The sequence below is a fragment of the Simochromis diagramma genome, unplaced genomic scaffold (genome assembly GCF_900408965.1).
Source record: "Simochromis diagramma unplaced genomic scaffold, fSimDia1.1 OVJJ01000176.1, whole genome shotgun sequence".
In the NCBI taxonomy this organism is placed as follows: Eukaryota; Metazoa; Chordata; class Actinopteri; order Cichliformes; family Cichlidae; genus Simochromis; species Simochromis diagramma.
This window is the reverse complement of record NW_024386892.1, coordinates 3,990,476-4,005,532: the sequence shown is the minus strand read 5'-3', so window position 1 is coordinate 4,005,532 and position 15,057 is coordinate 3,990,476. Positions and strand designations below refer to the sequence as shown.

Sequence of the window (15,057 nt, the reverse complement as noted above, 5' to 3'; positions counted from 1 at the left end):
TCACAGGGAGATCCACACAGCACAAGGGACGACACAGCACTAACTCAGAGAAACACAGGGTTTAAATACACTGGGAAGTAACGAGGGGAATGAGACACAGACGGAGGGCACAGCTGGGAGAAATCAGGACTGACGAGACAAGCAAAGCAGGACGCATTCACATAAGACACGGACCTTCAAAGTAAAACAGGAAGTATGACACAGAGACGCAAACTTGACACAGTGGAGACAGCAACTAAGAAACACAGAGACATAAACCATAAGGCAGAGGTCTAAGAACCGAGAGACACAGAGGGGAGCTCAAACATGCAGACACAGACTACACAGAACAGAGGGGACCCAGAGAAACATGAAGGGCAAGGGATCGAAACTAGAAACCATAGAAACTCACACAAGTATAATAATACAAACATCACAAAGAACTAAAAACGCTGGGTGGGGAGACCCAGGACCCTGACAGCACTGTCGTATGGGTGGCAATGAGTGGTGGGAGTCTTTATCAACAGGAGACACTACAGAACTTTAACATCTGTCCACTAAAGCTGTCCAGTGGGCTCACACCTGAGTCACAGTGTGACGACAAAATAGACGTCTGACGTCTGAAAAGAGTGAAGAACAGCAATCGACAAACTGTATAATAATTACCATCAAATACACCCTTTATTTAAGAGTATTGAACACTGTAAACAGGTCATTATCAAAATGCTTTCAGGTCTTCAGGTGGAGTTATCCTGAGACTCACGAGGTCACCATTTACTCATAACATGTTCTAGGTCGTGTTTCATTCGTCGCTTTTCTGCTTGGTCTCCTTGCTTGTGTTTGCATGTGTGCGTTATTTGCATTATCAACACACATAAGCCCCTCGTCACTTAGCAGCTGCACATGAGGACCGAGTCTCTGTGGCAGGATCGCTCTGAGCCAACTCTGACGTATGTTGTCTGTGAAGGTTCTCAGTCATCCAGGTCATCGTAGTCAAAGGAGCTTACAAAGAAAAGCGTCTGGACTTCTTTAAGTTGCTTGAAGACGTTTCATCTCTCATCCGAGAAGCTTCTTCAGTTCTAAGGTCAAATGGTGGAGAGTCCCAGATTTAAACCTAGTGGGAGTATCCCTTTGAGATCCCTCCCCAGACGCCTTAACGCCCACTCACATCCTGGGCCATCTGACCTCAGGAATTCGCATGATAAGGTGGGGCCAGGTTTCACAATGAACTCACCCGAAACTCTGGCTGATTGGGACCCACACCCAGTTTCACACCTTGGCTCAGGCGATTAGAGGATCATCAGGGGGTCCTTTTGTCCCTCTGTGGGGGGAAACTCCCACTAGGTTTATATCTGGGACTCTCCACCATTTGACCTTAGAACTGAAGAAGCTTCTCGGATGAGAGGTGAAACGTCTTCAAGCAACTTAAAGAAGTCCAGACGCTTTTCTTTGCAGCTCCTTTGACTCTGACGTATGTTAAAAATATTATTGTTACACTGCTGCTCGTGGTCTTTGCTCACAGGCTCACAGTTTGTTGGTTGGTGAAAAGGGGGCGGAGCCTTTCAGTCTGTGGCACCAAGGCTGTGGAACAGTTTCCCACCACAACTACGTTTGTTGACTCTGTGGAATCCTTTAACAAGCAGTTAAAACGTGTTTGTTTAAACAGGCCTTCAGTTAATCAACACTTTTGAATTGTTTTGAATTTGCATTGTTTATATTGTCTGTTTTATTACTTAATGTTTTCTTTATTTTACCTTTGTTGCCTGTCTACGAAAAGCGCTTAATAAATAAACCTGACCTTATTTTATATCCTAACATGCAATGTTAATGTCATCTGTATGCAGATACTGCTTTCATTCATAAATGTCAGTTTTCTAAAAAAATTACAGATGATTTTGATGTTTTTGTCTTTTAAATTTGTAAACCTTTAAAATAAAAATCAAACATTTCCATTTTTATTGATCTCGGGTGTTTTCCCATCATCTGCATGTTTGTGTCTTTTTCTCTGTAGACATTTCATCTCACAAGTTCTGAGCCGGCTGGTTTTACTCGCAACCTTTTTCTCTTCGGGTCACGTAGAGCAGAAAAATCAGGAGAGAGACTGAAGATGGAACTCGGTGATGCTACGTCTTAGTTTGATTTGCATCAAAGAGCCAACCAAAATCTACAAGCTCAAACAATCAGCAGCATCCCTGCTGCACCGGGGCACTTTTGTTCTGAAGGTTAGCAGATGTGGCAGAAGCAGATCCTTCTTCAGGGCTCTGAGATGAAGCCGGACGGAGAAAAATACCTTTGGTCTAAAAACAAAAGAATCTGCAAGTCTGAATCGCTCGCTTGTTCTTCTGGTCCCTCACCCTTCCTCTTTGCTGTCCTCAGATAACTCCCCTCCCCCTCCCCTCTTCACCCGCTGTCTTACATCCTGGCTCTCCGCCCGGGGCCCCTCTCGGCCACAGTGGTGATCGGGGCCTCACGGTGTCATTTGCAAACTGTCCCAAACAAAAAACTCCATTCAGCTCCATGCAAAGGAGCAACCACAGATTCCACACACACACACACACACACACACACACACATTTCCACGCCTGAATCCGTCACACTTCCTCGTCTTTCTCTTAAAGTGTTTAATTAATGAATGATTTTACACCCTGCTGACTTTTCCTGCTGGCGTTTCAAACACCTACAAAGACGCGTCTGTTTCTGCTGGGAATGATTTCACTTCATCAGAATGATGCCAGGCCTGTTCCCGAGTTTTACTGATCGCCATAATCACGATTAGAAAGTAAATAAAAGGCAGCAGAGGTTTGAGTAAAATGGAAGAACACAGATTAGTGACAGAAAAGGTGTTGGCTGACGTTTATCAAGTATGAACATATCTCAGTTTACTATTTCTTTATATCAAAATTCTCAAAAAGTTGTAAGTTCGCATGACATGTGAGTAAAAACAGAATGCATTGATTTTATTCACAATAGAAGACAAAACAAATGAAATCTTCAAACTGACATGTTTTATTATTTCATGGCAACAAGACGTTGTTAGCTGGAGGCAGATTTTACAGGTGACTGCATCTATTCCAGCAGCACGGCTTCGTAGGAGAAAAGCCGCTGAACCGGCCCGCCATCTGGAACATCTGGAGCATCACGAGGAAAAACAGGACGAAGCTGAGCAGCTGGAATCCTCCATCAGACTATCACAGACTGATGTTAGAGAAGAGGACGCTGCTCAGTGGCAACATGGACAAAAATATTTACATCTAGCAAAACTTTTTAAAAATATTAGCCACTTTATACTATTAATATTTTTGGCATAAATTTTATGAGAAAGAGAAATCAGTAGAATTTGTGTCTTGTGAAAACTGAGGTTAGCTAAAGTTAAATATCAAGATTTTAAAGATGAAATTATTTCAACATCCGGCTGTGACCTCACGGTGACCCTGAGCTGGATAAGGAGAAGATAAAACACCTACTGTCACATCGCCGCCCCCTGGTGGTGAAAGTTTTAGTTAGGTTTTGCAGAGAGCTGAATCACAAACGTGCCTCGGCACGTTTGTTCAGGAGCTTCACTCACTAAATAAGCCGCACACAGCGCAGTGATCGGGCTCTATCAATGAATCTGGTTTTTAAGTGCAAAATATATCAAATATATCAGTATTCTGCTGAACTGCCTGTGAGACCTGAATGCACGGTGGCCCTCAGAGGCCAAACGAACTGCAAATAGAAAACTCTGCAAAAGCACATAAAACACAACAGAAATGGGAAAACACTGCAAAAGGAAAAAGAAAAAAATCTGGAAAGAAATCAGAAGTGTTTCTGGGAAAGTGATTTGATGGAAGTGTGGCGGTGGATAAGTTTTTAATGGCCGACAGCCAAAGAGTAAACTTCTAAAAGTGTGTACTGCGTTTAATCTCACTGATTTATGTAGAGATACAAATGTTGGCGAAGTCACGTGACATTAGTGATCTCAGTGCAGTTCAGGTTACACTTGTTTTTAAAGCCTTTATGACGCATGGTGTTCAAAGAGTGACATCAACCTTACAGAGCGGTTACGATGTTATAGATAAATAATGGCAGAATATCCCAAAACGGAACATGTGACGCCGACACACATGCTGGCAACACTCAGCTGAATTTCACTTTTACAGTGATGCACAAACATCAGGGTCGATTACACTAAGCTGGTTCTGCTAGTGGTGTCGAGCTAAACCGATGTTTGTTTTAAGGAGAAACGAGTTTATTCACAGGAGCCAGACGCTTGGCCAGTGGGGGAACATGTAGCTCTCATCTTATTTAGTAGCCCTAATACTAACACAAACAGGAAGTACTCCTTGTGCTGTTTTTGTAGTTCTGTACACCACCTGAGCCCGTCACCTCTCTGTCTGTCCTGCACGTTTCCCTTCTCTCTTTCTCTTTCTTCTTTTTTTTTATACAGGTAAGCTTTCAGACAAATGTAGGGGTACCATATATTGAAAGAACAATATTTATCTCTTTCATAGATAATGCATCCTTATATACAGTGTAACGGATATTTGTCTTTGAGATGAACAAGATACAAAGTGATAGGAAATAGAAATAACTGCACCTCAAATGGTATTTGAAACAGGTTTAAATTTTCTAATTGAATTCATCTAATTTAATACAATAAATGTAATGTCTGACATATTATATGTACATTAAATTACCAAAGTGTGATAGACAATGGTCTCATGAAGTATATTAGCTTGTTGTTTTTAACTAGCTAATCTTAAAATGACTGTCTCTCCGCCTCAGATATATCACATGCCAATGTGAAATCAGTCAAAATAAGATGATAAAATGTTTCCAGCGGCTAATGTCTTGGTTGCTAGGTAAACTGGGCAGCGCATCGTGGGCTAAACTGTCCCATTTCACAACCTCTCTGGGAAGGCAGTCTTCAAACTCTTTGAAGACTGCCTTCCCACTCTTCAAAGAACCCGACCGGCACCGAAATGTATGAAGGACCACACTGAGTTTGCTGTTTACTGTTAGCTTGTCACTTCCGCATCCGGTCCGTCAAGTTACTATGTCGCCAGATATTGTTTTGTTTTTTTGTTTTTTACCAAAAATTGTTGTATTTTGTGCACTTTTGCAGCGTGTTTCTATTTGCCTGTGTTTTCTTAAGTTGCTGTCCCTACCCTCACCTCTACACTCGAGCTTTTCCTTCGTCATGCTCCATTGTAACATGTTTGATTTGGCGCAGGATGCCCTGTCTTTCAGTTTCTCGGGACTTGGAGCAAACAGTAACAGTTTTTAAATTCTAATTTTTCAATTTTTAAATTATATGTAAAAAAAAGCCTTAGCCCAAATGGTCTTCCATAGGTTGATCTGTAAACGTTCAGCGCTTCCGCTGATTGGTGGAGTGGCGCATGCGCGGCGCAACCAAAAGAAAGAACAGACTGATGGGAACAGGAAGTCCAAAATGGCGATGGACGGAATGATGTCCACGTCTTCGGGTCTATCTTATCACAATGCCGGGGACTTTTACCCGAGAAAGTTCGGCCCGAAGCCGGACGTGGTGCCGTCCGGGGTGACGGAGAGGAAGGTGGGGCCGCTGGATAAACCGGACATGGTGTCGGTGGATGTCCTCAACATCAAGGATTCAGGTTTGTTATGCTAGCAGGCTAACGGCTAACAACACGTATTCAATCAGCTGCTCCGGAGTTTACCGACTAGTTACCGGCTGTTTACCGGCTGAAACGACACTAGCACCGTGGCTAACGGCCGGTTTGAGTCAGTTAGACCTGTCGTCTTTTTTTGGTGAGGGCTGTATCCGGATAATCAGTTCGTAGAAAGCAGTTTAACGTTTAAACGGCGTATTTGCACTCCTCCACCATTCCTGCTTCATCTCCTTTAATGGAAAAGGGTGAAGCAGGAGTCCTCCACCGGCTCCCGTGTTGCTGCTAAATAATCAGCCTAACGTGACTCTTTTGGTCCTTCTTGGTGGATCCAGCAACAACCAGCACAGCTGTAAAAGCGACAGGCTCACACTCCAGGGTTAGGGCCACCTTTCTGCTGGAGTCAGCAGAACCTGATGGTAACTGCTCCATTTCATCTTATTGTTAAAGAAAGACTCACTAATATCTGCTCGCTACACCTGTGAAGTATGTGTGCAGGTATTTTATAGGAAACTAGTTCCTTTTAGATGGAGAAGCTGGAGGAGACAGTGGATGGAAGAATCTTTTCATGTCCTGCTGTCTCGTGGTTGATGTGAGATCAGCTGAAACATGCTCAGTGTATTAATATCGGTTTGGACCTCTTATGAATAATCAGATAAATCTTTAAAATTGTCAACCACTTGGATCAAAAACACCCTTTTGCCGAACAAGATGAAGGATCAGCACCTGCAGCAGGTGGAGAACTGGTTTATGTGCAGCTCTGATGAGTTAACGGAGGCTGCAAAGCAGAAAAATGTGCTGCAGCTTAAAATGTAGTTCTTCTGAGAACTAGTGATGGTGCATGGCATCGAGGACCACATCAGCTGTGACCCAGTCAATCAAAAGCTGGAAACCTGGAAAACCTGAGACGGGACAAACGTTTCTGTCCTATAAGGCTGTAATCACACTTTTGAGTCCTTCTGTAGTTGTGCTGTAACACACTGACTGATTTTTGTCGTCCACAGACGTCCCGATGCACAGGAAGAAGCACGAGCACGACACCTACGTCCTGGTGAGTTTCCTCAGGTTTCACAGTCATAGTTTCTCTCTTATGTCTCCAGTGGTCCACGTGGGCTCAAACACAGTCAAACTCCGAGGAGTGGAGGGTTGGCCACAGAGAGAGAGAAATTCTCTCCAGTGTGAAACTGGAACAAAGGATTTGTAGAAAGAAGGCAGGCAAAGCTTTAATTAAGGCTTTCATGTGTGATGCAAAACAGTCATTTGTCAGAAAAATGCAGATATTAAATATTTAAATGAACATACTCTTTGGGGTAAAGTTTCTGCAGTGTTGTTTTTCTGGGTTTCAGCTGTTTTTAAGCACACGCTTGGGTTTTACAGAGTTATTAGTCGTCATCTGACGACATCGAAAAGCTGAAAACTGTTAGGCTCAATTTGGTGTCACCTCAAAACATTTCTGTCTTCTTTAAAATCCGCAGAATTTTAGCTGAAACCCTGGTCTGATCGTTCTCAGTGCCTCTAATGTGAGTGCTGCTTTGGCCAGGCAGTCATCGTGTGCTGCTGTGACACTTTTAATCATAAACTGTTTCCCTGCATGAATCTGTCAGCCCGTCTCTGCACATTTCCCTGGAAAATGTCTCCAAGCTTTGGAAAATGTAAAGCAGGGCGTCTGAACTTTGAACTGTATTTTCAGGCGTTTTACTGCTTTCCTGCTGATAAAGAGCTCATGGCTGATTCATACTGCACCAAAGTGACTGATAAACAATTAAATGTTAGAATTAACATTTTACAGAAAGACATTTTTCCATTTTCTACAGCAAATCTGTGTCTCATGAAGAAAAGCTGAGATGTGTGTTTTTTGTTTTCTTAACATGTAGCAGGGATTTTAAATGTGTAATTAAACTTGTTTACACTGACAGAAGGCAAAGTTTCACTCGTCCAGCCCATGAAGATCAGAGTGGGCTTCGTGGATCTGACCCAGGATGGAAAACTGAGCCGACTTCACTGTGATTTATTTTCCTTCAGTGTTACAAACTTAGAATAAAGTTGTTCTTGAGGTTATCAGGAAGCTGAAATAAATGTGCTACAACACGCGACCACATGGTGGCGGTGTAGGTCAATGTTTGCCTGCCGCTCTTCTGGACCTGATCGTAGTTTAATTTCACTGACAGCCGGACCGAGGGCTTTTATTTTGCTTCTCATGGCTCTTCCTCGTGTGCTTTGAATTTTCAGGGGACTATTCACCCGTTCAGGAAGACGCACAGATCCATCTTTGGGAAGCTTCTGCAGGAGTTCAGGCTGGTGTCCTCAGACAGACGAGTAAGTGATGAAACATGTCGTGTCCTCTCCAGGCTTTGGTTGTTTGGCCTCCTCTCGTTTTCACTGAGCGGCGATCATCTGAAGGATCCTCACGTTATAATCCCGATAAGCTGGTTAGACGCTGTGTGTCATACGCCGAGCCCAGCCCAAACACCTCCTGTAATCCTGTTTTCCTGAAAGGTCACCGTGTTCCAGCAGGGATGAAACCCTCAGAGGAAAACACCGTCATTCGTGAGCTGATTTCACGTTCTTTAGCTCGTTAAAGGTCCTCGGAGCGCCGGCAGAGCCTCCGTTCATCTGCTTCCTGCTGTCATCTGTTTTGCTGCTGCTTTTTGGTTAAAGTTTAGAATATTCCCTCTGATTGGAAGATTAAACCGAGCAGAATTTAGGATTTTAGTAGCAAACCTTTCCCTCAAACTTTGATGAGTCAACCTGTGACTCTGTGCAGTTTCAAAATCACCAAAATCTGTTCAGAAACCAGCTTTTATTATTTGTTCCACACTAGATGAGCCGTGGCAGGTAGAAACAGCCCTGTGGTGAGCTCTGCATGATTAACAGCTCAGAATAATTTTTCTTATACGGCACCCTCAGTTCATCCAGTGTGAAACAAGCTGCTTTAGCTCCTCCTTCCTCCAAAGACTTTCTTCTGATTGGCTGCTTTTGGAAAAATAAGGTTTGAAAAGCGGGTGGGTGGGGCTTCTGCACACGAGTCTCTCTCTCTGACATCATAAAGACCCGTAGATTAAAAAAAAAAAGACTGAAGGTTGTTTTATATGAACATGCAGCGCTGGGTGTTTTAACTGCAATGGTAGAAACTCACTGGGAATACCACACACACCTTATCGCAGATCAGGCTTACTTTGAGTGTAAGGTTTAATTTCTATGAACATATGAACACACAGGAGCGAGATTTTTGGCAGTGAAACCTTTGAGTTTGTGCTCCGTCTGAGTGATATTTACCTCAGCTGTGGCTGATGTAGGTGAACAGTCTGTGTGAAAAAGAGGGAGATCCATGTGGACTTCCCAAAGTCTGCATGTATGTGCTGAATTGAGTGAAGAGGTCATCAGATTAAAGGATGTGTGGATATATTATGTGTTTTTAATTTAAAGTCTCCTGTGTCACTCCTACTCGCCCTCGAATGACCAAATCACAGGCTGTAAAAGCAAATGGCACGCACTCACCAGGATCACCCACACCAGGAGGCGGCTAGTCTCTGTGGGTGATCGTCGTCAGCCTGTCACTTTATTTGGTCGATGTCCACGCTCGGTCTGGATCCAGATAATCCTTTAACATCAAACTCCAGGCCTTTAAAACAACCCTCCATCAACCCCGTGAGGTTTCCACCACCTCTGACTTATTAGCGGCGTTTCCAGCAGAGATCGCTGCTCGGTGACCAAATCTGGGCACATTTAACTCTGAAGTTTCCTTTCAGTTCTACTTGAAACGGGAGGTGCTGTGCAGCTAAAAGAATAAAAGATGAAGTGAATAAACAGTCATTAGAACTCGTGCGGTTTAAAAGCCAGAGAATAAAAAGGGAAAGAAAGACTGAGCAGAAATGGGAACACGCTTTTATCACGCTCAGGTTTGGGTTTCTTTCTCTGGGTCTACCCCGAGGTTTCCTCCCAGCTGGATGTCCTCAGAAAACCTCCAAAGGGAGGCGCTCTGGATGCATCCAAAGCAGACGCCTGAGCAGCCTCAGCTGGCTCGCTTTCAACACGAAGGAGCAGCGGATCTATTTTTAACTCCTCCGCTTATCTCTAAGGCCAGGCCGGGCTCGTAGGTGAGCGTTTAGCGTCCGGGCCTGAATCATCATCACGGCCTGAAAACTTGGATCCACGGAAAAGGTGAGGACTTGGCCCCGGTATTATTTTAACACACACATCAGATCAGTGCTCGGGGTCAACCGATTCCCAAAGCTGCAGTATCGGAGGACAACGGGAAAAAGTTGGATCAGTCCATCACAAAATATGAAAACCTCTCCAGCTGTAACAAGCAGAATAATCCCAGTGTATAAAAAAACAAAACAAAACGGTGACATGGAATAAATATACTGAGTGGTCCTTTGGTTAACTCTCCTTCCTCACTTAACTCTCACTGAAACCCAGCTGTCCTCGCTCAGAGCTCAGATCGTCTGAAAGTTCCTAAATCTGAGCAGCTTGAATTAAATGCTGGTAGGAGCTGTGTAGTGCAAATGTTAGTGCTTCAGACATCGCACACGAGGCTTGTGTTCATGCCTGGTTTTCCTGCTTCTGGCTCCTGCTGCAGCCTCCGGTTCACGCCGCCTGCTGTAGGCGTCTCGTCAGCATCTCTCGCCCTTCCTGCAACACGACTTTAAATCCCAGGGAGGGTTCTTGTTCTGCGATTTCCCCCCCGTACACATAAATTAAATATTCAACAACAACATAAAAACAAGGAGCAGAAGCAGAGTTTGTACTGATTCCTGCTTATAAATAAAAATGCAATTACAGTGCATTAAAAAATAAGGTAGAGCCAAAACAAAACAGGCACAGATGTGGAGCTAAAAATGTCTCAGAACAGGACAAAAAAAGCAAAAACACTGAAGGCATGGTAATGAATGTGAAAGGATTAAATGTGTGTGTGTGCATGTGTGTGTGTTATTGTGCTATAATCCACTTTGGTGATGCACTAGCAGGGGGTCCGGCCTCCCCGTAGAGCCCGGGATTGGATTACGCGGTGTCGTACACGGCTTAGCGACCAAACGCGATTCAAAGCAGCAAAAGTTGAGACGTGCTTCCTCAGCGCCTCGCCTCCAGTCTCCGCTTACATCTCCTGTTTGTGCAATAAAGCTCGTCAACATCTGATTTGAGGTTTTATTAGCACGATGCAGATATTTTTACTGATCGCTGAAATCTGCAGGTTTCATGCCATAAATGCTGACATTAGGTCTGTGAAACGAAGTCAGCGTCAGACTCTCGCTGCCTAAATGTGCCTGAAAGTGAACGCGCATCCTGCGCCGGCTGGGGGATGGCCTTTGTTTCCTAATGTCAGCCAAGCGGTCACATAAAGGTGGTTACCAACTGGAAAAGTCAGCGCGGGCTCTCCCAGTCTGACTACGAGTTCGTGTGAAAGAGGCACAAACGGCGAGCTGTGTGTGATGATGGAAAAAGAGTAGTATGTAGACCAGGGGTGGACCTCTCCAGGCCTGAAGGGCCGGTGTCCTGCAGGGTTTAGATCGCACCCTGGGTCAACACACCTATATCAAATGATTAGTTCGTTACCAGGCCTCTGGAGAACTTCAAGACATGTTGAGGAGGTCATTTAGCCATTTAAATCAGCTGTGTTGGATCAAGGACACAACTGCGAGTGGCTGCTTTGATGTCTTTTCGGTTGGTGGTGCACCTCTTGGTTGAAGACGCGAGTGTACGATCGTGTCACCTTTGACCAGCGTGTTAATGACACATCCATTCAGAAGCTCACAGATTCAGATTTTTATAGACCGACATGCTGCAGATGTTCAAAAAGATGAAACATTCTGTTAAAAATAAAAACACTTTTTAATGGTTTTGCTTCTAGTTTCGAATCTTCCTTTCATATGTGTGGTGGATCGTCTCAGTGGCGACACCTGTTGCTCAGGAGAATACTGCAGGCCTACAGAAACGGATGTGACTGTGTGATTATGTTACTGTCAGACTTCCAGCTGTATGTTCTGCTCGCAGCCATTTCTTTTAGTTCCTGACATCAGACAAACTGAGCGTTAAAAACGGCCCCATTCAGCGATCAGTGCGGCTCTCCTCCCAGCTACTACGTTAAAACAAGGATTTACAAGGAGCAGAACTTAAAGGAGTGCTGCCTGAAGGATTTCTAAAACGATGGAGGAAAATCAGCAGCACTGAAGTCAGGCTAGTTCAAATGTAATGGTAGTTGGCCAGAGAGATGGTGCAGTCCTGATCAAAAGTTTAAAACCACTTTAAAAATGACAACAAAAAAACAAAATTATATTTTGCATTTTTGGATCTCAACAAGGTTCCAAGTAGAGCTTCAACATGCAACAAGAAGAAATGTGAGTGAGACAGAAACTTTTTTGAGCAATTTATTGAAAACAACACTTAAATCAAAACAGGTGATCAAAGGTTTAGGACCACGTGTCTTTAAATCGGTGCAAAAATGTGGATTCATTGTCATGTTCTGTCAGGTAGTCCTGATGGCAAAGGTAAACAAACCCTGAACGTGGTCGTGTTGCATAAAGAGGGACGCAGTGAGACGGTCATTTGGAATTTCTTAAAGGATCCTGAGGGTTATGGAACAAAAGAATCAAGTGGAAGACCCCAAAAAATGTCACCAGCACTGAGCCGGAGGATCTGATTGGCTGTCTTTTGAGACACTGGCTGATCCTCGACCCAAACTAAGGCCGTTACTGGTGCCGACTGCTGCCCCATAACCGTCGGACGGCATCTGAGACTGAAGGGCTTCAAAACCAAAAAAAAATCTTCAGAACTTCGTCAAGACAAACGACATCACGTGGCAGGAAGAAGACACTGAAAACGAACCAAACGTCAGCTGAGGGGTGTTGGGCCAATCCCAGCTGACACAGGGCGGGACAGGGGCGGGGACACCTGGACAGGTCGCTGGTCCATCACAGGTCTAACAAAGAGAGATGGACAACCAGTCACATTCACGCCTACAGACAATTTAGAATCACAAGTTTAGCTGAACGTGCTTGTGTTCAGACCGAATTCAAACCCTGGACTGTCTGTTGCACCGGCGCTAACCACTGGACCACTGTGCCACACAGACCCGCTGGAGAGACTGAGAATGACGCTGATGAGATCCTCCTCCAACACAGGAGGAGACTTTAGACCTGGGAAGAAGAAGTGGAAGCTTCTTGCAGTTCTCCCTCAGCACAGGGTTGCGGAGCTGCATCGACGTTTTGAAAGCAAAACGTCCCAACGAAGCTGAACGGGGACATCGGGAAGGACACGACTGCAGGGCGGCAGGGAGAGGCTGGCAGGCTTCAAACGAGCGGGAAAACTCGTCTGCAGCCGCCGCCGCTTCATTATGTAAGTGGGTTTATTTTGAGAGGAGAACACTGCCACCCTGGAGACAGCGAGGCCTGTCGGCGCGGTCTGAGCGCCACACCGAGGTCATCGGAGGTCACTCCTTGTGTTTTAATTGCCACCTAAAGCGAGCCTCGGTGGGTTTCGCCACACACAAAAAAATATCCCACAATCCCGCTCTGCACAAAGTCTCGAGACTGGTGTGAGTCACACCTCTGCTTGCCACGATGACACACATGTGCCTGGCGCTGCGTGGTGATGCCGTGATGCGCCTGGCATCAGCAGCGACTCGGGATTTTAATACAGTACCTGGCGACTGACCCTCTGTCACTCCAGTGTCACATGTAGCCTCAATATGCTGGCACGCCGTCACGCTGCCGCCAGACGGCCGGGCGAGGCCGCTGACGGACAAACGGGGGCAGCAGAGCGTCGCAATGTGGCCGCTGTGCGCGCTCCCCTGGGCGCTCTGCATACGTGGAGGGAAGCGAAGGTGGGGGGGTGTTTTGGCTCGAGTGCTGTCTCTGTGTTTGCACACACTCTCTGTCTTACACACACACACACACACACACACACACACACACACACACACACACACACACACTGAAGGTCTCCCATGCCTGTCGCTGGCTAGTGCTGTCACCAGACGCCCCAACGCTGTCATAACACAGCACACCACAGTAATTGTAGATTTCACAGCACTCGGCGCTCCCCACCACGGCATATGACTCCAACACGAAGTGACAGGCCAGGACACAAACACACAGTCGCTCGTCCGCCTCGCTCCATTTCTCGTTTCTCTCCCCTCTGACACACACAGGCGTGCACGCACACACACAGGCGTGCACGCACACACACGTGCACACGCAGCCTGGACTCAAGGTTTTTTCTCTTCATTGAAAATTCTGCTGATTGCACATCCAGGCTGAGGGAACGGGCTGTACTCACAGTAAAAACACTGAACGTTTACCTGCGGACTCTGTTGGAGTTGTGTCACCTTTGTGTGTTTGCCCATAAAACCCACAGAGATTTAAATGCGCCTTATGTGCTTTTTAAAAAAATGCTTTTTATTAAGGTTAAGATTAGCGCTGGGCCATATTATACCGTTCACGGCAATACCGGTATAATGTTAGGCAACGATAGGAAAATGAAATATCGCAATAGAATGGGAGTAAAACGCGCATGGGCAGTGCCTTTGTTTTCATACGCACATGGCCGATTGTTGAGTGAAACAGATGAACCAGAATTGGTTTATAAAAATGGTGCAACTTCAGTGATGTGGAACTGGTTTGGTGTTTGTCCGTCAGTTACACAACAAAGCACATTTTTTTGCAGAACATACAAGCGGCCGTCGTTATTGTCGTATTTGTCGGACTAAGATGCTCTTAAATCTGGGAGTAATCTGGGTCCTAAACTCCGTGTGCTTCAGGTCAAACAACACTGCAGCATCACTGAGAGTTAAAAACTGTCTAAAGTCTTTCATCTTTAATAAAACGATCAGCATTGCTGCTTTACCAGGTGAAACTATGAAGTTTAACTTCCAGGCATCCATGAAAACAAAATGTATTACATTTAACGGAGTTAGAAGTTAGCAGGAAGCTAGCGGAAGTTAGCTCGCTAGTTTCGCTAGTTACCTAAGCATGATATAGCATGTTCTGACTGAGAGATTTCTGAAAAAATTCAAACGTACAGCTCTGCTATCACTTCCAACATAAATGAAGACAGGAAACTAAACAGCAGTGACGTTTGTAGGGTTACTGAAGTTGGGCTAGCTGGTATATAATGATGTGCTACGTGATCGCTAGCGACACAGCTATCTTAGCATAACATAAACAGTGAAGCTGGAGGACGAACACTAACACTTTTCCACTTATAAAAGTTAACGTGAAGGTTCCTCATGGTTAGAGACAAATGCAATCGCATGGCAGGATGCTGTAAACGGACCAAACTTCAGTCAGGAGAACAACTGAGATAATCCATCCACAACACGAGGTTAGTCATTAATATACTGCAACAACATGGGAATAGAGCAGCTGCCAGAGAATTCAACATTAATGAATCAATGGTACAGAAGTGGAGGAAGCAAGAAGAATGAGTTTAATAAAGTTTGATTCATCTGACT

The 15,057-nt window shown here is 44.9% G+C and overlaps 1 protein-coding gene across 1 annotated transcript in view; it reads left to right on the top strand.

Annotated features, from left to right (window-relative positions):
• Positions 1-5,375: 5,375 nt before the first annotated feature.
• LOC120734889 (zinc transporter 6-like) overlaps positions 5,376-15,057 on the top strand; it is a 55,157-nt gene continuing 45,475 nt past the window's right edge. The window contains exons 1-3 of the mRNA XM_040033993.1: positions 5,376-5,594; positions 6,611-6,657; positions 7,836-7,922. Of these exons, the coding sequence (XP_039889927.1) occupies positions 5,411-5,594; positions 6,611-6,657; positions 7,836-7,922 (318 nt within the window). The 5' untranslated portion in view covers positions 5,376-5,410. The remainder of the gene's footprint in view (positions 5,595-6,610; positions 6,658-7,835; positions 7,923-15,057) is intronic.